The sequence below is a fragment of the Vipera ursinii genome, assembly GCF_947247035.1.
Source record: "Vipera ursinii genome assembly, chromosome: 4".
In the NCBI taxonomy this organism is placed as follows: domain Eukaryota; kingdom Metazoa; phylum Chordata; class Lepidosauria; order Squamata; family Viperidae; genus Vipera; species Vipera ursinii.
In genome coordinates this window covers 10,138,629-10,165,142 of record NC_139514.1, presented here as the reverse complement: position 1 = coordinate 10,165,142, position 26,514 = coordinate 10,138,629, and the positions used below count along the sequence as shown (strand labels likewise).

The 26,514-nt window shown below is 43.7% G+C and overlaps 1 protein-coding gene across 2 annotated transcripts in view; it reads right to left on the bottom strand.

Moving 5' to 3' along the window:
- The window catches only part of LOC310640031 (N-acetylated-alpha-linked acidic dipeptidase 2-like), a 49,106-nt gene extending 23,453 nt beyond the window's left edge, over positions 1-25,653 (bottom strand). For both annotated transcript variants that reach the window (XM_083362113.1, XM_083362114.1), the window contains exons 1-10: positions 25,494-25,653; positions 18,303-18,414; positions 17,286-17,472; positions 15,932-16,033; positions 11,509-11,634; positions 9,438-9,624; positions 7,079-7,172; positions 5,162-5,260; positions 2,126-2,211; positions 1,094-1,213 (exon numbers count right to left, since the gene is read on the bottom strand). In XM_083362113.1, the coding sequence (XP_083218239.1) occupies positions 1,094-1,213; positions 2,126-2,211; positions 5,162-5,260; positions 7,079-7,172; positions 9,438-9,624; positions 11,509-11,634; positions 15,932-16,033; positions 17,286-17,472; positions 18,303-18,414; positions 25,494-25,575 (1,195 nt within the window). In that variant the 5' untranslated portion in view covers positions 25,576-25,653. The remainder of the gene's footprint in view (positions 1-1,093; positions 1,214-2,125; positions 2,212-5,161; positions 5,261-7,078; positions 7,173-9,437; positions 9,625-11,508; positions 11,635-15,931; positions 16,034-17,285; positions 17,473-18,302; positions 18,415-25,493) is intronic.
- Between the last annotated feature and the right edge of the window lie 861 nt (positions 25,654-26,514).

Here is a 26,514-nt window from a genome sequence, read left to right as displayed (position 1 = left end):
CCGTGGCTGTCCTCGTATGCAATGACTTCCCTCGCCACATCGGTCATTGTCATTTCTGGCTTGGCGATCAGCTTCTTCTTCAGCTGCTCGTCTTTGAGCCCTATGACGATCTGGTCGTGGATTTGGTCTTCTAAGTCTGGGAACCGACACCGCCGTGCGGCGTGTCTGACCCGGGTTATGAAATCATTTGCTGGCTCGTCAGGAAGCTGTAGTTTTCGGGCGAAATTTACCCTCCAGAAGAGTTCTGACTTGAGGGGCATGAAGTATTTACTCAGCCCCTCGGTAAGATCGGCGTAGGAGATAGTGGCGATCGGTTCAGGAGTGAAGATTCCCACAGCGGCATCATAGACTGCGGGCCCGCTGAGCCAGAGGAGGGCGGCTGCCTTGGCCCGGTCGTCCGTAATCTTCTTTACCACCAGGTATCCTTCTACCTGGCCCAGATGAGATTCCCAGCCTTCTGGGTGGCGGGTATTGAACTCTCGAATGTGGCCATGGTTCGTCATGCTGTCTGTAAGCCGTGGGTGCAGCTGCTTGCGTTGAATGGAAGTTCGGCTTCTGAGTGACTTCAGCGAGTGACTAGCTCGGGCTAAGGGAAAAAATCTCTTCTCCCCTTAGGTAGTGACTTCAGCTTAGGCAAGCAGGCATCCCACCCTCGTCGCCAGTGCTTTAGTTAAGAAGCAGGCGAGACAGCAAGTTAAACGGTTTAACTTTTATTCCGAACCAGGCAAACAACATAAGAACATGGCTCTTATTTATACTGGCAGCTGTCAGTAGGTTAGCCAATCAGGGCTGAGCTGGTTCCCGCGCCGTTCGTCTCCTCCAATCGGAGCCGGCATATTTTGACAGCTCGGAGCTGTCAGTGGAGGCGCGTGCAGAACTGTCAGTCGGTTGCGCCTGCGTAGCTCTGTCCGGCAGCTTTTGACAGCTGTCAAAAGCTGCCGCGGCTTTTACCTCAGCCCTGTTAATCTCTATTACAATAATACCTAACAATGTAAATAATGAATACATAACAATGTGAATTATAAGTGAATACATAACACAGCACATCCCATCTCTGCATTGGGTTCCCAATTTTTCCATCTACTAATCTTACCTTTCTCCATCATCTTGCCAAAGCTGCGGGCAACCTCTTGAAGGACAGCAGCTCCTGTGGTGGGGTCGATACCCCCAAAGACCCAGGAATCTCTGTGGCCTCCAAAAATGACATACCTATCTAAGAAAAGGAAGCATAAGGACAACACACTTTCATAAAACTCAGAACAAACTTGTTAGACTTCTCTTTTCTATTTCAGAAATAGATGCAAAGCAGGTGGGATAGCCTGACAGATGTCTTTGAGGTTCGATAGCCATGGCTTGAGATATTCAGCAGTGTTGACAGAAGAATCAGCACAACGACAAAAAGTAGTGGTAAAAAAATGAGTCTCCTTGGAAGATTCCTCTCTTCCATTCTAGCAATAGCAACAGCATTTAGACTTATAGTGCTTCACAGTATAGCATTATAGATCTAAGTGCTATAAGAATAGCACTTATATACTGCCCCATAATGCTTTACAGCCCTTTCTAAGCGGTTTGCAGAGTCAGCATATTGCCGCCACCACCCCCAACAATCTGGGTCCTCATTTTACTGACCTCAGAAGACCAGAAGGCTGAGCCCACCTTGAGCTGGTGGGAATCGAACCCCTGACAGTCAGCAGAATTAGCCTGCAATACTGCATTCCAACCATTCACCATTGTGCCACCACGGCTCTATCGCCATTGACCAGCTATCGTGTCTTCCATTGTGCCATCAATTTTTGACCAAAGCTTCTGATGTTTCTACTGACCCCTGTTACTCTATTTCTTGATATTGTTTTAAATTCCTGCTCCCTCCTTAGAACCTGGGCATCAACATTTTGAAGTGGAAACCAACAAAGATGATACTATAAGCATTAAAACAGAATTAATATGACTGGGAAAGCATTAATTCCGATACCAGCCGGAAAACAAACGATCAGGGATATATAGTCCTCCTTACACCATCTACTGTAATTGTTACCTTCCTTAAACACCTGCTCATTTTGGTTTCCTGCTACCCAAAACCTGTCCATTCTTGTTTTAAATAATGCAATCAACATTCAAAGCTCACCAGGTTCCACTGCTCCTTTGATGCTTCCGATCACATTATATATCCGTGTAATTTGACTGGAGCTATGAACGTGCATCTTAACTTTTCTGCAATAGAAGAGAGAGAGAAAAAGATTTGGTGACAGAGTAGTAAGGTCAACCATAGTTGGAGTACCTCAAAGCAATCACAAGTTGTATTTTTTTTGCAAACGGACTCAATCCTGCTACAAGTGGAGTCAACCATTTGTTTGCGGCTGGGCAGAAACATGTTCACATGGATCCCTGGATCGAATCTCCAGTTATTTCTGGCTTCATTCAATGATCAACTTCTAGGAACAAATATCTAATCTTGGTCATAACCAAATCCTGGCTGGAATCTACATGTTTATGCAGAAAAATGACTAGTGATTCCAGGAGACCACAATGAGAAGGTTGGGAAACTGAAAAACTGTTTGTTTGTTTGTTTGTTTGTTTGTTTGTTTGTTTGTTTGTCTAACAAGTGCCAGATACTAAGGTGGCCCACTGTGGTGGAATGTAGTCTGGATTCCCAGTAGAGAAGGGCTGAATTCCAGAGGAGCAAGAGACAGAAAAGTTTAGATAGTTGATGAAGGAGAAAGAGAGTGAAGACAGCTCCTGCCTAGTAGTTCCCAAGAGTATATTTTTATTGATACAAGTGTTTTAGTTTGGCAAGATTTCTGTCTATGGGTGAAGAACACCTATAAATGAGGAACAATGAAGGAAATTGCTTTGGAGTACCTCAGATATTTCTTGGTTTTAGAGCCTGACACTAAAACATTATAGATTTTCCCACAATCGTTAAAGTTTGAGTTGTTCCCAAGAGCCTAAAGAAACAGAGAAACTGGTAAAGTATCGTAAATTATTTGTACCTTATCGTATATATTTCTTTTGAAGTGGGGGGGAGTGCTCTGATCCTTTTCTTATGGATGTTTTATTGTATTACAAATATGTTGTCGTGCCCATTTGAGAGTCCTGTTGTTTGCAGCAGGGACAAATTGAACAAATAGGTAATAAATATGCGAGCATGTGTTTCTTCCTCCAGTTAAATGGCCACATTTATTTTAATTTACGTCATTGGGTTGATTTCTGCTCTATTTCTTCCGTAGGCTATATTGTAAAATAATCAGTAAGTACTTCTCTCTTGTGCAAAGACCATTTATTTCTATGCCTCTCCTTGTAATTGATTGATTGTTACTGACTGTGTGCCATCTACTGTAGAAACTGCAGACTCTTAGCAACCACAGAGATTTTCTCCATGGTGATTATCCTTAACCTGGTTCTTCAGGTCTTCCAACGATGCACTCATTGCCACAAAGGAGTAGGTTGTCCCTTACTCTTTCTTTCTACCTTTCCCTGCATTAGAGCCTTCTCCAGAGTGTGAATGGTCTCCATAATATATCCAATGTACCTCAAGTCAGAAGTCAGGAGGAGGAGGAGGAGCAGGAGCAGGAGGAGAAAAGAAGAAGAAGAAGAAGAAGAAGAAGAAGAAGAAGAAGAAGAAGAAGAAGAAGAAGAAGAAGAGGAGGAGGAGAAGGAGGAGGAGGAGGAGGAGAAGAGGAGGAGGAGAAGGAGAAGAAGAAGAAGAAGAAGAAGAAGAAGAAGAAGAAGAAGAAGAAGAAGAAGAAGAAGAAGAAGAAGAAGAAGAAGAAGAAGAAGAAGAAGAAGAAGAAGCTCTTCTGAGTTTCCAAATTTTGGCAAAGGAAAGGGAAAGAACAGAAAAAATGAGCTTTCAAAAAAGAAGTGCTTTAAAAAAAGTAGATTAAAGAGTTTGCTTCTTAATTAGACAAGCTAGGACAATGGGCATTGCATAATCAACCTTCTTGCAGTAAAAGATGGAGGTGATACATAAGTTCCCACAACCTACTTTATTAACATAGCAACGTGACTGGCAGCAGCAATACACCAGCAAGCTAAAGATAGAACTTCAGCACTTACAACAATGAGGTCTTATTCTGAATTCAAGATTGGCATTAGAAGCTAAAATGTAGCTCACGTAACTACTACGTAGTGCTTGTCCAAAATTTAAATGGCCAGTTTGCAAATCAAGACTGACTATCCAAGCAACGAAATCAACTTCACATCGTTTCACCTATGAACCATCAATTACTAGCAGCAATGCTGATAATTTGATCCTGCCAGCCCTAATTTCTGCAGTTGTTATGTTTTGTAAATTAGCTGGATTTGCTCTGACTTGCATGCATAACAAGTCTTCTAGGGCAGGGGTGACAAACTACCGGCCCGCAGGCCGGTTGCATCATACAGAGTCCGCGCCCACCCCAGCTCCAGCAATGCAAAAAAAAAGTCGAGATACGTCAAGATGGACACCCATGTTCTAGGGCAGGGGTAGGCAACCTTGGCTCTTTTATGACTCATGGACTTCAACTGGCTTCAACTTCAACTTCATGCTAGCTCGGGAATTCTGGGAGTCCACATGTTATAAAAGAGCCAAGGTTGCCTACCCCTGTTCTAAGGCCCCTGATTTAGCCATCTAGTAGTTGATTGCGACATGTAAACCTTACGTAGTATAGTTCAGTAAGTACAAGTAGTCCTTGACTTACAACCATTTGTTTGGTAACCATTTGAAGTTACAATAGCAGTGGGGAAAAAGTGACTTGCAACTGGTCCTCATGGTCACAGGTTCAAAATTTAGGCATCTGGCAACATGTGGTTATTACAGCTGCCGTGTCCCAGGATCACGTAACTGCCATTTGTAACCTTCTCAGTTGGCTTCTGACCAGCAAAGATCATGGGGAAGCCAGGATCACTTAACAAGCCAGGTTACTAACTTAATTTCAATGATTCACTTAACAGCTGTGGCAAGACAGGTCGTAAAATGGGAGAAAACTCACTTAACGAATGTTTCGCTTAGCAACAGAAATTTTGGGCTCGATTGAAGTCGTCAGCCATGGATTCCCTGCATTCACCCAGCCCCTAAGACAGACCATGGTCTCTCAGAAAATGAAAACAGCTTTAAGTGGATATGCCCAGTTTGGATGGCAATTGAAGCCAAATGATTTTTTAGAAAAACGTTAGAACTAACCTTGTGGAATAGTGATCTAAAAATCCAGGCCCAACATTGTAGGATACGTTGAGATTTCCTTTCCAACTCTTGTCTGGAGCTGCAGAACCACCCATGAACCTGGAAAAACAAAAAAAAAAACCTTTTGTCTTTTTTTCGTGTTTTTTGAGAACTTTTTACCTCCCATCCTGTTAAACGTTCTTTAAAAAAAAAATAGCTGTCCTTCCAAGCCTTGGGATAGGACATTTGTGGAACTCAGACTGACCGATTGTGGTGCAGTTTATCCAGACGCTTAGATTCTTTCAATTGCTTTTTATTTTTACTTATTTAGTTTTATCCCGCCTTCAAGGGGGTGCGATGGCTCAGGGGTTAGAGACGCTGAGCTTGTCAGTTGGAAAGCTGACAGCTCAAGTTTGAGACCTGGGTGTTGTGCGAAGGAGTGAAGTCTCGTTACTTGCTCCTGCCCACCTAGCAGTTTGAAAGCATGCAAATTCAAGTAGATAAATAGGTGCCACTTCGGTGGGAAAATAACCACATCCTGTGAGCCTTAGCCAGGGCTTTTTTTTTTGTCATAGAACGCTCAGAACGGAGTTCCGGCACCTTTTTGAATGGAACCTTGTAGAGTAGGCAAGGAGGGTTGTATGATATGTGTAAGTTCCAGCACCTTTTTCTTTTACAAAGAAGCACTGGCCTCAGCTTATCGTTATGCTAGCCACATGACCATGGAAGCATCTGATAAGAAACGGAGATGAGCACTGCCCCTAGTCAGACACAACTGGACAGGGGAAACCTTTACTGTCTACACCCCGCCTCTATCCTTTTATTACAAATAACACAAGGCAATGAACATATCCAGCACAACTTCTCTCTACATCAACAACCCTATGATGTGAGGTGAGTTGGGCTAAGAGAGAGTAGCTAGCCCAAAGTTACCCTTTTCCAGTTTGGCGGCCTGGCCCAGCACAAAGGGTGTGTGTGTGAGAGTGGCAGGCACATGGACACATACAGAGTTCTATTTATGTGAGCAGTGAGCGTGTGCAACCTCCACTCGTGTAAATGGAGCTTCACGCATGAGCACCCTACGCTTGCATGAGTGCAGATTCGTGCGCAAGCACAAGCACCGCTGAAGCGGCCTCCTAGAGCTTTATGTGTGAGTCCTTGCACATCTCTCCCATGGTCTGGTTTTGAACAGGCCTTGGCCCGGGAGTGGGTCACAACCCGGGGGTTGGGGACCCCAGACTAGAACTCACAGTCTCCCACTTTCTAGTCTACCTTAAGCACTGGACCAAACTGGCTCTGTTTTAAATATATGCTGCCCACAGTATTTCTGGAGTCTGGTGACTACTAAAGCTAATCAATCAATCAATCAATCAATCAATCAATCAGTGTTTTATATCCCAATGACACCCCTGTGAATTAGACAATGTGTTTCCCTGAAAATAAGACTGGATCTTATATTAATTTTTGCTCCAAAAGACACATTAGAGCTTATTTTCTGGTTAGGTCTTATATGTGGGGAAATACGGTAGTAAATGTGTTCATCTGGTTGATGGTCTTAGCTGGGGCTTATTTTGTGGGTGGGGCTTATATTACGAGCATCCTGAAAAATCATGCTAGGGCTTATTTTCCGGTTGGGTCTTATTTTGGGGAAAACACAGGAGCAACAGAAATTTGGGGCTCAGTTATGGTTGTAAGTCGAGGACTACCTGTTGAGAATGAGTGACTGTTCCAAAGTCATTTCCATGCCTTAGGGAAGACTAGAACTCACAGTCTCCCAGTTTCTTGTCCAGCACCATTGACCATTACACCAAATCCACCTCCTGGCTGGGTAAGCTTTCAGTCCTTTAAAGTGAGCCAAGTCAAGAAACAGGCATGGATTTTCAAAATCCATAGATTTTCCAGTTCACGTAAGTATCGGATATAATTTAATATGTATACCTTAATAAAACTTCAGCATCGTGGTAACCAATGGGGTGTACTGGAATGGTGGGGATTCCTACCCCATCACTAATGTCAAGTCTGAACATGTATTCTGGAAAAAAATAATCAATGAAAGTTTGAGATCAGTAGGATATGAACACATGCAATCAGGGCTAGCAGTACTTAGTCCTCCATTTGCAATCGTTCATTTAGCAACCATGCAAAGTTTCAATGGTACTGAAAAAAGTGACTTGTGACCTGACCTTGTAGGTACAATGGTTGTAGCATCTCTATGTGATCAAAATTCAGGAGCTTGGCAGCTGACCTGTACTTAGGATGGTTGCAGCATGAAAGGATCATGTGATCACCATTGGCAACCTTCCCAGTTGGATGATGATGATGATGATGATGATGATGATGATGGTGGTGGTGATGGAAAGGACCTTGGAGTCATCTAGTCCAGGGGTAGGCAACCTTGGCTCTTTTATGACTTGTGGACTTCAACTCCCAGAATTCCTGAGCCAGCATAGCTCAGCTTGGAAACCTCTCTCGTTCCCCTCAGCGTGGCTGGCTCAGGAATTCTGGGAGTTGAAGTCCACAAGTCATAAAAGAGCCAAGGTTGCCTATCCCTGATCTAGTCCAACCCCCTGCTCAGGCAGGAAACCCTATACCATTTCAGACAAATGGCTGTCCAGTCTCTTCTTAAAAACTTCCAGTGTTGGAACATTCACAACTTCTGGAGGCAGGTTGTTCCACTGGTTAATTGTCCTCACTGTCAGGAAGTTTCACCTTAGTTCTAGGTTGCTTGTCTCCTTGATGAATTTCCATCCATTTCTTCTTGTCCTGCCCTCAGGTGCTTTGGAAAATAGGTTGACCCCTTCTTCTTTGTGGCAACCCCTGAGATATTTCTAACAAGCAAAATCCAGTGGGGAAGCTGATTTTGCTTAACCATCACATTTGACTGCAGACCATGGTAGAAAAGGTCACAAAATCAGTGTGACTCTCTTTATACCTGTTCTGCTTAACAACAAAAATTTGGATCAGAGTTGTGGTTCTAAGTCAAGGTCTATCTATACAGTCTTCCTTTTAGGATAGGCAGAGGTGTTTAGATTGTATTGCTGAACAGATTGTATTGATTGTATTGTTTTTCAACTGTCTGGTTTCACATGAATTGGCCACGAAGAGGTGTCAATTAATGTTTTCATACAGGGACGCGGTGGCTCAGTGGGTTAGGACGCTGAGCTTGTCGATCAGAAGGTCGGCAGTTTGGCGGGTTGAATCCCAAGTGCCACGTAGCAGAAAGAGTGCCTGTTACTCGTCCCAGCTTCTGCCAACCTAGCAGTTCGAAAGCACGTAAAGATTCAAGTAGAAAAATAGGGACCACTACGGTGAGAAGGTAACAGCGTTCGGTGTGCCTTTGGCGTCTAGTCATGCCGGCCACATGACCACAGAGACGTCCTCGGACAAGCGCTGGCTCTTCGGCTTTGAAACGGAGATGAGGACCGGCCCCTAGAGTCGGAAACGACTAGCACACGTGTGCGGGGGAACCTTTACCTTTACCTTACTTGTGCTTCAGTATTTTTTCACCCCTTTGTGGCATCACTCAGTTGCTATTCTTATCTCTACAGCAGGGGTCTTCAAACTTGGCAACTTTAAGACTTTGTGGACTTCCACTCCTAGAATTCCTGGTTGAGGAATTCTGAGAGTTGAAGTCCACAAGTCTTAAAGTTGCCAAGGTTGAGGACCCCTGCTCTACACGACCTATTTTAAAGAGTATGTTCACATTTTTTTCAAAGAGTTTAGAGCAGGCAGCAGCCTTGGCTCTTTTATGACTCTTTTATGAAGTCCACGAGTCATAAAAAAACCCAAGGTTGCCTACCCCTGGCTTAGAGTATCTTCCAGCTTCATCTGAAATGATCAAAACCTGTAACAGACAACTACAACATACAACAGTTCATGACCGCTCGAAGTTACAACGGCACTGAAATGAGGGAATTATGACCTTTTTTTCACACTTAATGACCATTGCAGCATCCCCATGGTCAAGTGATCAAAGTTCAGATGCCTGGCAACTAGTTCCTATTTATGACGGTTGCATGATCCTGGGGTCAAGTGATCCCCTTCTGCGACCTTCTGACAAGCAAACTCAAAGGGGAAGCCAGATTTACTGCAGCCGCTCCCTTAGTGACGGTGGCAAGAAAAGAAGTAAAGTGGGGCCAAACTCACTTAAACAAGTGTTTCCCTTAGCAACAGAAACATTGGGTTTAGTTGTGGCCATAAGTCGAGGACTGCCTGTATATGGAAAGCAAACGTGACCTCAACAAGCTCTGGTCTTTCCTTCCCAAAGGGTGTCATAGGTGGGCCTATGGAGACTAACCTTTGGCTGGATAGCCTGGAGTGAGGGGGTCTCCTGCGCCATTTAGATTTAACACATTTCCACGCTGAACTCCTTGTCCAGGGAGATTCCAGCCATCTGGGTAGGGTTTGACCCCAGGTGCACAATAATCTGCAGGATCGGAGTAAAGGATAATTCCCTTTGCTCCTGCCAAGATGGCGTTTTTAACCTGCAGAGAAATCAACGGTTAAGAAGCAAAATGCTCTTGTGTTCCCTTGAGTTTCGGGAGTGGCATTAATGGGATTAAGATGGATCCCAAGGGTTGGTGTGCATGAATTGGAGGCCTTCCCGTATTTACTCCAACAAAATAGCTCATGCCTTGATTGTCATGGGCAGGGGTAGGCAACCTTGGCTCTTTTATGACTCGTGGGCTTCAACTGCCAGAATTCCTGAGCCAGCATGGCTCAGCTTGGAAACCTCTCCCTTTCCCCTCAGCGTGGCTGGCTTAGGAATTCTGGGAGTTGAAGTCCACGAGTCATAAAAGAGCCAAAGTTGCCTACCCCTGGTCATGGGTCTAGACTACTATAATACACCCTACATGGAGCTGCCTTTGAACCTTCAGTTAATCCAGAATGTAGCAACCCAGCTGTTGGTGAATATTTGCCAGCACCTCTTCAGACTGGGTGTTAACTATCCCTAGATTCACAGCGTCCTCTTCTGAAGGCCTTTGCACAAATCCCTTTTGTAGCCTAACTGGGCCCAGTCCTCTAATCTGGACTACTGCAATGCACTCAATGGGACCACAAAGGGCCAACTTGTGCTGTAAGAGGAAATCAAGAAAAGAGATGAAATATAGCTGGGTTCTTAGGCCAGAGTTGAGTCTCTCTCTCTCTCTCTCTCTCTCTCTCTCTCTCTCTCTCTCTCTCTCTCTCTCTCTCTCTCTCTCTCTCTCTCTCTCTCTCTCTCTCTCTCTCTCCCTCCCTCCCTCCCTCCCTCTCCCTCTCTCTCTCTCTCTCCCTCTCCTATTTCCCCCTATCCCTGTCCCTCTCCATCTCTCCCTTCCTCTTCCTTTCACCCTCCATCCCTCCTTCCCTCTCTCTCTCTCCCTCCCTCCCTCTCTCCCTCTTTCCCTCCCTCCCTCCATCTGTCCGTCCGTCCATCCTCCCTCTCCTTCTCCCTTTCCCTCTCTCCCTCTCCGTATCTCTCCCTCCCTCTCTCCTTCTCCTCTTTCCCTCCCTCTGTCCCTCCCTCTCCCTCTCCTCCTCCTTTTCCCTCTCTTTTCCTCCCTCCCTCTCCCTCTGTGTGTTTCTGTGCATGTATAGCAGGAAAAACCTGTTAGACAGGTGAGCTGACATCAAGTCCACAAATAAGAAATTCAGGTTAGGTTCGGTGTCCTCGTACAGGCAGCCCAACCACCAACGGGTAATCAGAATAGCATTAGTCTGGACTACGTGCTAAACCAATGTCCTTAGAACAATTTGCCTCTACTACAGCTTAACACAGGGGTGTCAAACTCAATTTCATTCAGGGCCACATCAGCATTGCAGTTGCCCTCAGGGAGCCAGGTGGGTGTGGCCTACTGGCTGGGCGTGGCTAGAGTGTATATGACCTACTGGGTGGGCGTGGCCAGCTCTACATCGTTCGCATCAAGGGTGCCTATGGGGGCCTGGGCAGGAGTGGGACAGATCTGAGGGTCTCTGGCAGAAGAAGATGGGACCGGGGCAAGTGCCAAGGCAGTGGGGGCTGTTCCCTCACTGTTTCCAGGATGGCTTCGCGGGCCACATGAAACCACTTCGCTGGCCGTATCCGGCCCCCGGGCCTTGTGTTTGACATGTCTGGCTTAACATAATGGCTTGGCTCCCATGATTTGTAAAACACCAACTGAATTCTCACCAAACATTCCACCACAAACGACTGAACTATTTTTGAGGCTTGCACCATACATATTTTCAAAAATTCCGTGTCAAATTAATTAATTGGTATTCACTTTGGATCGTTTCCTTTTTTAAAAAACAGATGTGCAGTATTGAAACAAAGCCCTACTAAAGACATTAAAATATCTCTCTTGGTGGTATTGTCACTGAGAAAAACCATAAAGATGCTGATAACTTACTTTGTTTCCTCTGAATATTTTCCCGTATCGAGCAATGAGAATCCTTCCTGTACAGTTTATTCCCATTTCTCTCTCTAACTTGAAAAAATCTTCTGTGCGTCCATAATTGACATACACCAGATCGGCCTTTTTAGGATGGAAACAAAAACAGCATTTGGGGGGCTTAATTTTATTTAATGCACTACTACACATGGAATCTGTTTCACTTATATAGAGAACTGTATCACAACTGCAAATATCTCCATCAACGCCCATTTGATTCCTCCTTCAGGCCTCCTATCTCATTTTTTTTTAGTTGAAATGGTTTATTAAAAGTTGGCAACATGACAAAGCAAACATCTTTATTTACAGGACATTTAAGCGGTCCCCATAGACACACGTAGAAAGTCACAACAGAATGTTGAGTGTTGTGGTCTCCCGAGAAAACTCATCTTCAGAGAAAGATGATGACTTTATCTTCATTAATACCAGATGGTTTCAATGACCCTGGGTGTGTTAATGCCTGGCTAAATGCAAATACTATAAATCCTTTCCATTCCCCACTGCTTAGTTAGAACTGAAGAAGCTTCTTAGATGAGAAGTGAAATGTCTCCAAGAAAGACCAGTGGCCATTTTGAAAGCACCTTTGGAACAACCATGGATGACTGAGAACCTCCACAGATGACTCGTCTTCATCAGCCAAGCTTGAAGATGGAAACTATCCACTCCCGAGTACAAGCACCAAAACACACAAGCTAGGTAGAATTCATGCTTCTTTTTAGGGGCAGGCATAAATCTGCCAGCTGCCAGCTGCAATGTCAACATCAAAACTCCACTTCTTGTACGTGCGTGTGGACCAAGTCACTAACACCTGCAACAAGAGGAGGGCTTTGATTGCAATGCTTCACCTTCCATTTTTCAGATGTTGATGCGTCCCCTAACACAGGGGTCGCCAACCTTGACAACTTTAAGACTTGTGAACTTCATCTCCCGGAATTCTGGGAGCTGAAGTCCACAAGTCTTAAGGTTGTCCAGGCTGCAGACCCCTGCCCTAACAGATGCTACTGGAAGAACTAATCCCAGCAATACACAGCAGCTACTTTTCCAGATTCCAGTCCATATGCTTTGGCATACCCTAAAGCCTTAGATGTATCCCAAATTCAAAGTCAAATATCAAAAGGCTGAAAGGCTGAAGAGGAAGGGAGAAGGCAGGGGTAGGCAACCTGGGCTCTTTTATGACTCGTGGACTTCAACTCCCAGAATTCCTGAGCCAGCCATGCTGAGGGGGAAAGGGAGAGGTTTCCAAGCTGAGCCAAGAAAGAGCCAAGGTTGCCTACCCCTGGTCTAGTGGAAGGATGATTTCATTAGGAATTGCAACTATTTTTGAGTAGTTCTATATTCTGAGAAGAAGCTATGCACAGCATCTGGCCTGAAATAGGGAGGGGATTCGTCTGCTGTAAGAAGTCCCCCCCCACCATAGAATCCAGTGCTAAAGAAAAAAAAAATTGTGGTTCACCCCTGTGACATCTTGTCCAATCCGTTTTGCTGAACGTCTGACTCTTCAGTATAAAGGCCCAACAGAGGCTTCACTTTCTTAGGGTCTTGCGGAAGAACAGGGTAGAACAACAGCTAATGACCCTCTTTTACTGGTCTACTATAGAGAGCGTCCTCTCGTATGGTATTGTGGTTTGGTATGCTGGTCTGACAGCCGCGGATAGGAAAGTATTACAGAGGGTAGTGAGCACAGCACAAGACATTGTGGGCTGTTCCCTGACACCACTGGATGACCTCGCCAGGGCTCGTTGCCTTGGAAGAGTGAGGAAGATTCTCAGGGATGACTCAAACCCTGGACGGTATCTCTTTACTCTCCTACCATCCGGTAGGAGATATAGGAATATAGCCAGCCGTACCAACAGGCTGAAAAATAGCTTTTATCCATGGGCTGTTAGGCTTTTAAATGGGACATAATCTTATGCAGAATTGACTTGGGAGGCCGGTGTGTGGTGTAGTTGGTTCACATAGTGTGGTGGGATGGAGGGTTTGTTGTCACTGTGTGTTGGGGGGAGAGAGCAAGGGGGGGGAGGCTCAGCTAATCTCAATGTACACATGTTGTACTTTGACAATAAAGGTTTATTTATTTATTTTAATTTATTTATTTTAATTTATTTATTTATTTATTTATTTATTTATTTATTTATTTATTTATTTATTTAAAGTAAAATAAATTCCCGACCATTTTGTTGACCTATCCATGTACTTTCTTGACAGCAATAGGGAATGCTATTGAAACTTTTGGTCTTCTCACTCAACCAAGTACCCCTGACATATCTTCATGGACATATCCATGTTCTCATGAAGTTCTTTTCTGCTGACTTTGCAAAGCTTAGCTAAGGCTGAGTAGGTTTTACCATGCCTGATGTTCAGGGCTGTGCTGGCCTAGTGGTTAAAATGCAGTATTGCAGGCTAACTCTGCTCATATGACCAGAGTTCGATTCCTTCAGTCCTGACCTGCTCAAGGTTGACCGAGCATTTCATTTTCCAAGGTTGGTAAAATGAGGACCCAGATTGTTAGGGGCAATAGACTGACTCTGTAAACCGCTTAGAGTGGGCTGTAAAGTACTGTAAACTAAGTCTAAGTGCTAAGTGCTGTTGCTAGGACCCAATGTTCTGCTTAAACCTGTCTCCTGCTCTGGACTATGGACCGTTCTTGCTGTAATTGTCTTGTGTGTCCCAGACCATGGTTTTGTTCATGATACTTTCTTTGCTTTTAGCATCCTTGTTCTCCTCTGAAAGTTTACTTCCCGTTTCACATCTCCCACACGTGGCCCCAATAGTACACCAACAGAATATTTTCTGTGGAACTAAGCAGGAAGATTAGGCTTCATGCAAAGGTCTTTATTGCATAAAAGGCATTAATGTCATGTGGAATTCCTGGCCACAGTGCTTTAAGAAAGGGATATGTGATTTGCAAGGAATCGATATGCCAACAACTGGTCAAATAAGTTTAACGCAGATCACCACCTCCGTTCAGAAACCAAACATGGAGGTACTCAAAAGAAGAGGAGAAATGAGATAATTTTTACTTTCTTGGAAACAGCTTCTACCTATTGCATACTGAGGAGAAAGTGATGTTACCAAACACAGGCTGCAGAAATCAAGATGGCAGCCCAAATAACTGCACTCACTATTGTATTCTAGTTCTGTCTGGTGATTTTCAGCCCAAATATAGTATCCAAGCAAATGCTTTGGTTTGATTGACAGCTTCTGCTTTTTTTTTTCATAAGCGCATAAGCTTTTTCTCAGAGTGGTCACTGACCCCTATGATTTCCACAAAACTGTCCAGCTCCTTTTCAAAACCAGCCAAGCCTGTAGCCAGCATCACATCTCTAGGTACAGTGGTACCTTGGTACTCATCATTATTTGTTTCCGGGAGGCACGATAAGTACCAAAATCAATGAGTACCAAACAAATTTTCCCCATAAAGAATAATATACTGTAGCTAGTCACAAAGCAACCCAGGCTGACAAGTTCTGACAAACGATGAGTACCAGGACAAAAGTTTTGTGTCAAAATGCATTGGGTATCAAATTTGAGTTTCAAAGCAGTCAAGTACCAAGGTACCACTGTAATAGATTTCAATCACTCAATCAATCAGAATAGAGCTCTTCTCAAAAGCCTCAAGTGATGAAGCACCCACAACATTTGAAGACAAGCTGTCCCACCGGTTAATTGTCCTCACTGTTAGGAAGTTTCTTGTCAGAATCCATTTATATCATATTCATAAATGTATGTTTAAAACATTATTCCATGGATTCTGCCATCTCCCGAGGAGGAGGGAATGAATGTGCATTGAGCCTGTATTAGGCATTTCAAAGGAAAAGAGAAGCCTTTTGAACTGGGGGAACAAAAGGGGGGGTTAGGGTAGGAGCATCTGGCTTGTGTCATGGAAGAGAGCAATAAACATAAAAGATCCTAAGTTCCTTTTTCCCACGAGAGGGATGATACGAGGTAAATGATGGGGGACTGACCAAATGGGGTTAAGGGGGCATTGAACCGGGAACTCTTTATAAGGGTTTAGTTTGTAGAACAATATTAAGTCCTGTCTTGTATTCCTACAACCAAGCATGTCATAGTAAAGATTCCTTTTGGACTAAGATTTGGCTCCAAGAGTTTTGTCTTCCTAAGACGTGGGCTGGGTCCTGACATTTCTCCTTATTTCTAGGCTGCTTCTCTCCTTGATTAGTTTCCATCCATTGTTTCTTGTTTTATCTTCTGGTCCTTTGGAAAATAAGTTGACCTCTCTTCTTTGTGGCAGCCACAAAGCCAAACTGTCCACACAATTTTCACATACACACCAAAAAATTCACACCAGCCGAATTGTTATCATTACCATATCAAATTCATTTTTATATTAAATATTAAATAAATGTCATCTAACGCTTACCAGTGGCTCGCCCTGTGCTGAAAAAGCATTATAAGGTGGCAGCACTCCAGAAATATTTGCATAACCTTCAGGCGGGGGCTCAAACAATGACGTGTTGAAAATCTAGTCACCAAGAAAATGTCAGAAGAAGTTTCATTAGAAAGCTGAAAGGACAACCCGGTTAGGCTGCAGACTTGGCAGGCTCCTAGAATTACAATTCTTTTGAAGGTTCCTATTTTGATTTTCAAATTTCACATACATCACAGACATCTGCTCAGAAGCGATGAAGTCAGAAGACATATCTGCAGTTCAGATTTACTTTCCAATTGGTTATAAGGTAAAGGTAAATGTTCCCTCGCACATGCGTGCTAGTCGTTTCAGACTCTAGGGGCTGGTGCTCATCTCTGTTTCAAAGCCGAAGAGCCACCACTTGTCTGAGGACGCCTCCATGGTCATGTGGCCAGCATGACTAGACACCAAAGGCACACGGAACACTGTTACCTTCCCACCGTAGTGGTCCCTATTTTTCTACTTGCATTTTTACATGCTTTCAAACTGCTAGGTTGGCAGAAGCTGGGACGAGTGACAGGCGCTCACTCTGTTACACAGCACTCGGGATTCGACCCGCCAAACTGCCGACCTTCTGATCGACAAGCTCAGCATCCTAACCCACTGAGCCACCGCGTCCCTTTTATAACTGCCATGTAAAAGAATGCTTCTCCTTTTTTGCTGAAGTATCAGAATGTTGCAACAAAGAAGGCTACAATGGCATTTTAGCTGGAGCATTTTAGACTTTGTAAGTTTGCCTTTTGGCATTGCACAGAATGGCCTCATGTGAAATATTAAGCGTTTCATACTTTGACGTCTCATTTTGGCAACCTATAGTTTTCCTAGGCATTCTATATAATGCTTAATTTCACACCTTGACAGTAGGATATACAATGATGCTTAATATCTGTTTTGAAAAGCTTATTTTGGCCCACCGTACCCAACAAAAAAGTCACCCCAACCTAATTGTCTTTCTAGAGCAGGGGTCTTCAAACTTGGCCATTTTATGACTTGTGGACTTCAACTCCCAGACTTTTTCATCCAGGCACGCTGGCTGAGGAGTTCTGGGAGTTGAAGTCCATAACTTATAAAAGGGCCTCAAACTTGGCCCTTTTATGACTTGTGGACTTCAACTCCCAGAATTCCTCAGCCAGGCACGCTGGCTGTGGAATTCTGGGACTTGAAGTCCATAAGTCATAATAAAGGGAGCAAGTTTGAAGACCCCTGTTCTAGAGGAATCTTAGGTGTTGCTGCCCCACAGACTTCCATCCAGTTTTTTCCCCTGGGGGCTCCCTCAGAGGAGAAGGCACAACCTGCTTTGCCCTACCTCTTTCCCGCCATCATCAGTAATGGAAACATAGTTGGGAGAGCTTTGATTTGGGTAAGAAAGGAGGACGTCGTAGTGAACCAGTTCTGCTGTGTCCAAGCCAAACGCCTTCCACTGAGTCTGGATCTGCCTGGCCAACCGGAGGTTCTGCTCTGTTCCGGCCACATGTGGGAAGCTGGTGAAGGAGCTAGAAGAAGGAAAAGCCATCTCAGGGTGGAAGCACAGAGGATCACATCATCCCAGCTCACTGCAACCGTCATAAATATGAGTCAGTTGCCAAGTGCCTGAGTTTTGATCACGTAACCATGGAGATGCTGCAATAGTTGTTAATTGTGAAAAACCAGTCATAAATCACTTTTTTCAGTGATATAACTTTGAACAGTCACTAAACGAACTGCTGTAAGGAATTACATGTATATGTATACAGTAATTTATGTGTATATGTATGTGTATGTTTGTGTGTGTTTATGTAAGTTGTCAACTTATAACCATTATATATACATACTGTATCTATCTGTATCTCTATCTGTATCTCTATGTCTCTCTCTCTCTCTCTGTGTGTGTGTGTGTGTGTGTGTGTAATCTATCATCTATCTATCTATCTATCTATCTATCTATCTATCTATCTATCTATCTATCTATTTATATTTTTTTATTTTTATTCCATTTATATCCCGCCCTTCTCCGAAGACTCAGGGCGGCTTACAAACTTAGCAGTAGCCTATTTATCTATCTCTCTATCCATATCCATATCCATATATCTATCTCTCTGTCTCTCTGTCTCTCTGTCTCTCTCTCTCTCTCTGTCTCTCTCTCTTTCTCTCTCTCTATATATATCAGAAAAAGTATCTGTGTGTATATATGAACGCATGATCAGCCCACCCCAGATTGTTTTCCAAAACCTATAGAATAATAATAATAATAATAATAATAATAATAATAATAATAATAATAATAATAACAACAACATTAATAATAATAAAACACAGCTGCAGGTGGTCAAAAGGGCAGACTTACTGTAGAAAGCCCTGGATATTTTCTGCCTTCATTTCTGAAAAAAGTTCTCTTCTTACACTTGCAAAGATCTGACTGGTGCCATGTGGCTCAATGAAGGTTTTCACCAACCAACCTGAAAAAAAGAAAAAGAGGACATAGATTTTTTATTTCTCCCCAATAATTAATGCTGACCCCTGCTGGTGGAGGAGAATTTTCTTTTCTTTTCTTTTCTTTTCTTTTCTTTTCTTTTCTTTTCTTTTCTTTTCTTTCTTTTCTTTTCTTTTTCCTCTTTGAACTTTAAAGCTTTGAATGCATCTGTTTAAACAAATTGCATAACACAGCTGAAGCAATGAATACTCTACAAAAGGAAACATGCGATGAGTGACAACAATTCCAAAGGACAATGACTTTAAACTACATAGAAATTCACAACAACTTTGAAAACATGAATCAACTTATTTCCAACCTAATTTCACTCCAAGAAATCTCTCAAAATACAGTAGAGATGACTCAAAGAACCTCTGAATATAGAGACTTAAAGGAACCTTATAAACCGCTCATTTCACAAAAGGAAACATGATAAGCAGCAAAAATTTCAAAGGACATTGACTTTAAACTACAACGAAATGCAGAAGAACTTTGAGTGCATGAATCAACTTATTTTCAAATTAATTTCACTCCAAGAATGTTCTCAGGAAAATATAACAGAGATGATTAAATATAATTTTGAGGATGGAAATTTGAATATGGAATCATATAAAATAAAGAGTTATGATTTAATCCAAATGGGAAACAACTTTGAAGATAAGGAAGAGAATGAGAAAAAATTCCCTGTAGGGAAACAAATGATGATGAAACAGCAGGAAAAAGATGGAATATTTCAGAAAGAATATTTCAGAAAGAAACATTTGTTTGAATATAGCTAAGAAATGGGAAAACTTTAATATACTACTCCTAGAGGGAAAATTTTTCTTCTTTTTCTTCCTCCAAATCAATATAATTGTTTTTGTTTTTTTCTCTTTGTTTTTTTTTGTTTTTTCTATTCTTCTGAATTGAATTGATGTAAACAAAAGCAAACGTTTTACCTACTTAAATGTGATGATAAGGAAAATATAAAAAAATGTGTTTGAATGAGATTTAAAGGATTAGATGATTAGAATTATTGAATGGAATGTTCAAAGTTTAAATAGACTAAATACATTCTTAAGGTAAAAGGTAAAGGTTCCCCCGCACATGCGTGCTAGTCGTTTCCGACTCTAGGGGGCGGTGCTCATCTCCGTTTCAAAGCCGAAGAGCCAGCGCTTGTCCGAGGACATCTCCGTGGTCATGTGGCTGGCATGACTAGACGCCAAAGGCGCACGGAACGCTGTTACCTTCCCACCGTAGTGATCCCTATTTTTCTACTTGCATTTTTACATGCTTTCGAACTGCTAGGTTGGCAGAAGCTGGGACGAGTAACAGGCGCTCAACTCTGTTACACGGCACTCGGGATTTGACCCGCCAAACTGCCGACCTTCAGATCAACAAGCTCAGCGTCCTAACCCACTGAGCCACCGCGTCCCTTAAATACATTCTTAGCTATGGTTAAAAAGAATGAGAAATTGAAGGAATAAATATATATTAAATTAGGAGAAATACAATGTTGAAATGATTGTTATTTGTAAGAACATTTAGAATTTAGAGGGAGAAACAAGCTGTTCTCTTTTTGTTGTTGTTGTTATTGTTTCTTTTTATTTATTTTTTACTTATTGATTGGGAATTCTAAAAGCATGAGAGGGTTTGCATGGAAAAAAACCAGAATGAAATCCACCAATGTAAATATAGTTAAGTGCTAAAAAAGATTGTTACTGGTAAAAGTATTTAGAATTTGGGGGGAGAAATAAGCTGAAATAAATATGGTGACAGGGTTTATGATAAGGCAACTAAAACGATACACAGGAATACTGAAACTATATATTTAACTGTTGTTATGCAAACAGAACTGTCTTAATTTAATGTTTTGCAAAGAAAGATATGTTGGGGAAAGGGGAAATCAAATGAAATTAAAATATGGAACATAGATTATAGAATTCAATTGTTAAGGACTGTTTTATAAATGTTACCCAGACAACATTCTGCTTTATAATTATTTATGTTATGTTAAAAAAAAATTAATAAAATATTTACACAAAAAGAACAGAATAGAATTCAATTCGTTATTGGCCAAGTGTGACTGGACAAACAAGAAATCTGTCTCCGGTGCATAAGCTCTCAGCATACATACAAGCAACAAGTTGATCTTATGATCATACTCATAAAATACAATCATCATAAGTCATGAGATACAACACTCAGTGATAGTCATAAGATTAGTGTTTTCTTTTAACGGAGAATTTGGGGGAAAGAGACACTTTGTTCTTGTTCTAGTGATTAAGGCATCAGGCTACCAGTTGTCTTCCGGGTGAGATTCAAGGTTTTGGTTATGATCTTCAAGTCCTTACATGGCATGGGTCTGGGGTACCTCGAGGACCACCTGCTGCCGGCGTCAACTCCCCTCCGCCCTGTGCGTTACCACAGAGAGGGCCTCCTCAGGGTGCCTCCGGTCAGGGAATGTCGACTGGTGGCCCCCAGGGCGAGGGCCTTCTCTGTGGGCGCTCCGGCGCTATGGAACCAACTGCCGGTTGAGCTCCGGATGTCATCGGACCTTCGCTCCTTCCGGCACGGTCTGAAGACCCACTTATTTGAACTAGCTGGTCTGGCCTGATGGGGGACGTTAGGGTTTTTAATGGGTCTTTTATTGTTATTGTATTTTTTTTAACTGGGCACTGGTTTAATTCCTTTTTAATTTTTGTATTTGTTATTTATATATGCCCTGTTCACCGCCCTGAGTCCTTCGGGAGAAGGGCGGTATACAAATTTAATAAAAGTAAAAAAAAGTAAAAAGTAAAGTAAAGGCTAGAAAGCCGGTGAATTCTAGTCTCGCCTTAGCCATGCAAGCCAGCTGGGTGACTTTGGGCCAATCCCTCTCTCTCATTCCAACCCACCTCCCAGGGTTGTTGTGGGGAAAATAGGTGGAAGCAGTATTATATACGTTCCATGCCTTGGGTTATTTGTCAAAATAATAAAAGACAGGATACAAACAAGCAAATAACAAGCAAGTGCAAATTGCATTGCATTTCTGTCACCAGGATGGCAACTGATCTTTTGCATTTCTGTCACCAGGATTGCAACAGATGTGATTCCACCGATGTGCCTACCTAGACAAAATTGCAGCAAGGAAATAATTGCAGAATGTTTTGCTACTGGAGTCTGGCCAGAGTAACAGCATCGTGAGGGCGGCTTTTTTTTTTAATAAAGGAGTAAAGTTTCTCTTGATTAGATTGCAACATCTGGAAAATTTATTTGCTGGGGAAGAAGGGCAAGGAAGTAACATCTCCAAGAATTATTTCAGGAGGGAAAGGAAACTGTTAAGACTTAATCTGCCATTTGCTTTGGCTTATTTCGGTTGGAGAGTTCAGTGGGGATTAAAAATGGCAATGAAAGCTCACCTTGGTAGGAAAGGTACACTTTGCAAACTCTTTGGAGAAACTACATACAGCTTACTATTTGCTCAACTCAGCTTTAACTCAAACAGATTATTTCTTTACAGCTATTTTTCCCCTCTCTCCTTTTCTGAATGTAAATCACAAGACCCTGGGGATGCTGCAACAGTCATAAGTGTGAAAAATGGTCGTAAGTCACTTTGTTCAATGCCATTGTAACTTCGAACAGTCACTAAGCGAACTGTTGTACATTGAGGACTACCTGTACTTTATCACTTTTTTCCTTTTCTTTTTTTTGGGTCATCAGGTTTTTGACACCTTGCTAGGCGACTGGTGGTACTTGGATATTGCCACGTGGCTCAGTGGATTAGGACGCTGAGCTTGTCAATCAGAAGGTCGGCAGTTTGGCAGGTCGAATCCCGAGTGCCGCGTAGCAGAGTGAGCGCCTGTTACTCGTCCCAGCTTCTGCCAACCTAGCAGTTCGAAAGCACGTAAGAATGCAAGTATAAAAATAGGGACCACTACGGTGGGAAGGTAACAGCGTTCCGTGTGCCTTTGGCGTCTAGTCATGCTGGCCACATGACCACGGAGAAGTCCTCGGACAAGCGCTGGCTCTTCAGCTTTGAAACGGAGATGAGCACCGGCCCCTAGAGTCGGAAATGACTAGCACGCATGTGCGGGGGAACCTTTACCTTTACCTAAAAGAGGTACAATGGGTGAAAAGGTTGAAAAGCCCTGGACTAGTCCACCTCCCTGCTTAAGCAGGACACCCAATACCATTTCAGATGGATGGTTGTCCAATCTGTTCTTAAAAACCTCCAGTGTTGGAGCATTCACAACTTCTGGAGGCAGGTTGTTCCACTGAATAATTGTTCTAACTGTCAGAATATTTCTCCTTAGTTCTAGGTTGCTTCTCTCCTTGGTTAGTTTCCATCCATTGCTTCTTGTCCTGCCTTCAGGTGCTTTGGAGAATAGCTTGACTCCCTCTTCTTTGGGGCAGCCCCTGAGATATTGGAAGACTGCTATCATGTCACCCCTCACCCTTCTTTTCATTACAGTAGACATACCCAGTTCCTTCCATTGTGTTACTTCAGGAATTGAGCATGACCAACTGGAGCGGAGCAGAGCTGGCCATCTCACCGACCACATGCTCTGTGGTGTATCTCAAACTTGGCAACTTTCAAATGTTGTAATAGAATGTAGTAAGGAGCTGGATGCACGGGAGGGAGGAAGTGTATTCCAGAGAGGTAAGTTTGGATATGACACGGGAGAGAAAAAACTTCCCAGCCAGCTACTGACATGCAAAGGCAATGGGGGAAGCTAGAGTCAACAGGCATGTAACAACTACAGGGATTCACCTAAGAACCATGTCCAAAAAAAAAAAAGGCGGTAAAAATGTGACTTGCTAGTGCAAAAGAAATTCTGCTCTCAGTTGCGGTCATAAGTTGAGGACTACCTGTAGCAGGGCACGTTTGTCCTGCAGTAAGTGGAATATGAGGAAAATCCCTCGTTACATGGATAGGAAATTAAGGCCTCCTGCAACATGGGTCTTCCCATCCCAATTTGTACAGCACCTCCAGTCCCCAAAGTTGACCAAACTCTTTGGGGCAGCCAATTCTACAGCACTGCTGTGAGATGAATAGAGAGTTACACAAAACCTTGAAACAGAGCCAGAGCAATTTAAAGTGTGCCTGAAAAAAAAAGAAGAAAAAAAAGAAGAAGAAGGATGATTGACTCAGAGAACTGGCATAACATGATGTCTCTGTCCCACTTGCTAAGGAAAGAAAGTTGCCACCTTTCATTGCCTCACTTACACTCTATGCAAGCTTTCTTTGTGCTTTGAAATTAATTGTTATTTTGGGTGAACCAGAAAAGTTACATAACATTCAGCTTAAGCAACGTTTGTAAGTCCGGGCTACCTTTTTTCCCACAATTTTCACCCCATGGGAAGAAAAGGAAAGAAAAAAAAGGACGAGGAACAGTTGAGTTCATCGAGGTTATCATGGCCACAACATGAGCAAGTTCAGGAAATTTTAAATTTGGTTAGTTTGCTTTTGGGAGGACTAACAGGCTCTGCACACCCACCCGGCTTGTTTGGGTGACAGCAGCTGGGAAATTAAAATGGAAAGTTGGAATAAAAATGAACGTTCCGCTTGGATTAAAAAAAGGTGAGCTTTTATCTTTCAGATTAAAAAAACAAAACAAAACACTGAAGTATTTTGGTCATCAATGAAAGCTATACATTTTAAGAAAACAACAACAGCCCTTTCTCTTAGTTTTCTTCACAATAACCAACTCTTCAAACGAACTTTCAGGTGTAAAAAACGTAGAAGCCACGGGTGTTGATTACAAAAAGCTATCAACATTTGATTATCCGGAACAAACTTAAGAGCTGACCAGATAAAGACCATTAATATTAAATTACAGGAAACTGGAAGAATTGAAAAACTGTAGATATCTTGTTTCACTTGTTCAACAAGTTTGTTCAGAACTTCTCATATGGAACTCACCGATGCCATCCATAATTCCATGAAGGGGACAGGTTCTTGGGGGCGGGGTGGGGGGTGGGAAATGGCTGTCAAATTCTGGAGTGTGATGGATTTGCATTTGAAGGTGGTAGAGGACAGGAAGGCCTGGAAGAACGTTGTCCATGGGGTCGCGATGGGTCGGACGTGACTTCGCAACTAACAACTAAATTGCCAGAAGTTGAAGCAAGACCCAGAATCTGTTCAGGATGCCTAGCCTGAGTCTTGGGAAAGAGGGCAAGCGAGCATGTGCGAAGGGCCTCTCTGAGCCTACGGACTTCCATCTTAAAACGTGGTGGCCCAAATCGTGCTGCCAGCCTGCCTGTGAGGACACTGAGAGTAGTGGCTGTGGGAGACAACAGAAGAACAGAGTTGGAGGGGACCTTAGAGGTCTTCTAGTCCAACCCCCTGCTCAAGCAGGGGACCCCCCCCCACACACACACACTATTTAGTTGTCCGAGTGAATTGTTTGTCCAATATTTTTTGTCTTAAAAACCGGACTCTGGTGATGACTCTTGACTGGATGGTTCCGGGGCATAAATTCGGCTGCGGAAAAGCTTTCTAGTTTTTCTGGCTGAGTGGAACTTTGAACCCGGGTTGTCTCCGTGCTACCTTTGTTGTTGTTGTTGTTGTTGTTGTTGTTGTTGTTGTTGTTGTTGTTGTTGTTGTTGTTGTTTTAAATGTATGGCTTTCATTGATGACCAAAATGCTTCAGTGTTTTCTTTTGTTTTTAATCTGAAAGATAAAAGCTCGCTTTTTTTTTTTTTCCATCCAAGCGGGACGTTCACTTTTATGCCGACTTTCCATTTTAATTTCCCAGCTGCTCTCACCCAACTTTGACGGCGGAATCGCGGCTGCCGGAGACCCCCAGCGCACACCTCCGCACCCATCACACCCGACCCCCGTTCGTTCGCCAAGCTGGACAGCCCGTTGGGGAGGGAGGGAGAGGGGGGGGGGTCAGCCGGGCAAAAGGGCCGGTAGAAATCCAGCCCCCGCGTACAAAGGTAAGGCGAAGTCTCCGGGTCCAAGTCAGCGCTCCCATCAGGTGCGCGGAAGCCTCCGGGATCGTCGCAAGCGCGCTCCGATCCAGACAGACCCCCCCTTGCGCCCGTCCTACGCCTCCCGCTGCCTCAAAGCGCCGGTGGGAAGGGGAGCCCCGCGCTTACCCGCTAAGAAACCCGACAGGAAAAACGCCAGGAGCCCCGCGACGCCCAGCCAGCTGCAAAGCACCACTTTCCGTCGGCCCATCTCGCTTTCCAGAACCAAGGACGGCTGCGGCTGGCGGGACGCGGGACGCGGGACGGATTCCCGTCCCGGCTAGGGAACCCCCACCCATCTCCCCGCCCACTGGCGAATCTCTCTCGCGAGCGCGCACACGCCGAAAGCCAACTGGGACGATGAACTGGGGTTGCTGGGGAAAGCGGGGGGGGGGCGTCCCGGGAGAAGCAGCCGTTCCAATCGGAGCCTTGGGCACCTCCCTTCCAGCTCCCTCTTAAAAACAAGCTGTTCTCCAGAGCACCTGAAAGCAGGACAAGAAGCAACGGATGGAAACTAGTCAAAGAGAGAAGCAACCTAGAACTAAGGAGAAACTTCCTGACAGTGAGAACAATTAACCAGTGGAACAACCTGCCTCCAGAAGTGGTGAATGCTCCAACACTGGAGGTTTTTAAGAAGAGACTGGTCAGCCACTTGTCTGAAATGGTATAGTGTTTCCTGCCTGAGCAGGGGGTTGGACTAGATGACCTCCAAGGTCCCTTCCAACTTTATATTATTAATATATTAACACGCCTATGCACAACACAGCACAGCGCAACACACTGCCCCCCACCACCACACACTCTATGAATAAAGTGCCGGCAAACTCTCGAAAGGAAGAAACACCACGCAATATAATAGAACGACGGAAGAGTTGGAAGGGACCTTGGAGGTCATCTAGTCCAACCCCCTGCTCGGGCAGGAAGCCCTCTACCATTTCGGACCAATGGCTGTCCAATGGCTCTTTTAAAAACTTCCGATGTTGGAGCGTTCACAACTTTGGGAGGCAGGTTGTTCCACTGATTAATTGTTCCAAGGGTCAGGGAATTTCTCCTTAGTTCTTGGTTGCTTCTCTCCCTTGATCCACCCCTCCCCCATCCATTGCTTCTTGTCCTGCCATTTATCTGAGCAAGGGGTTGGACTAGAAGACCT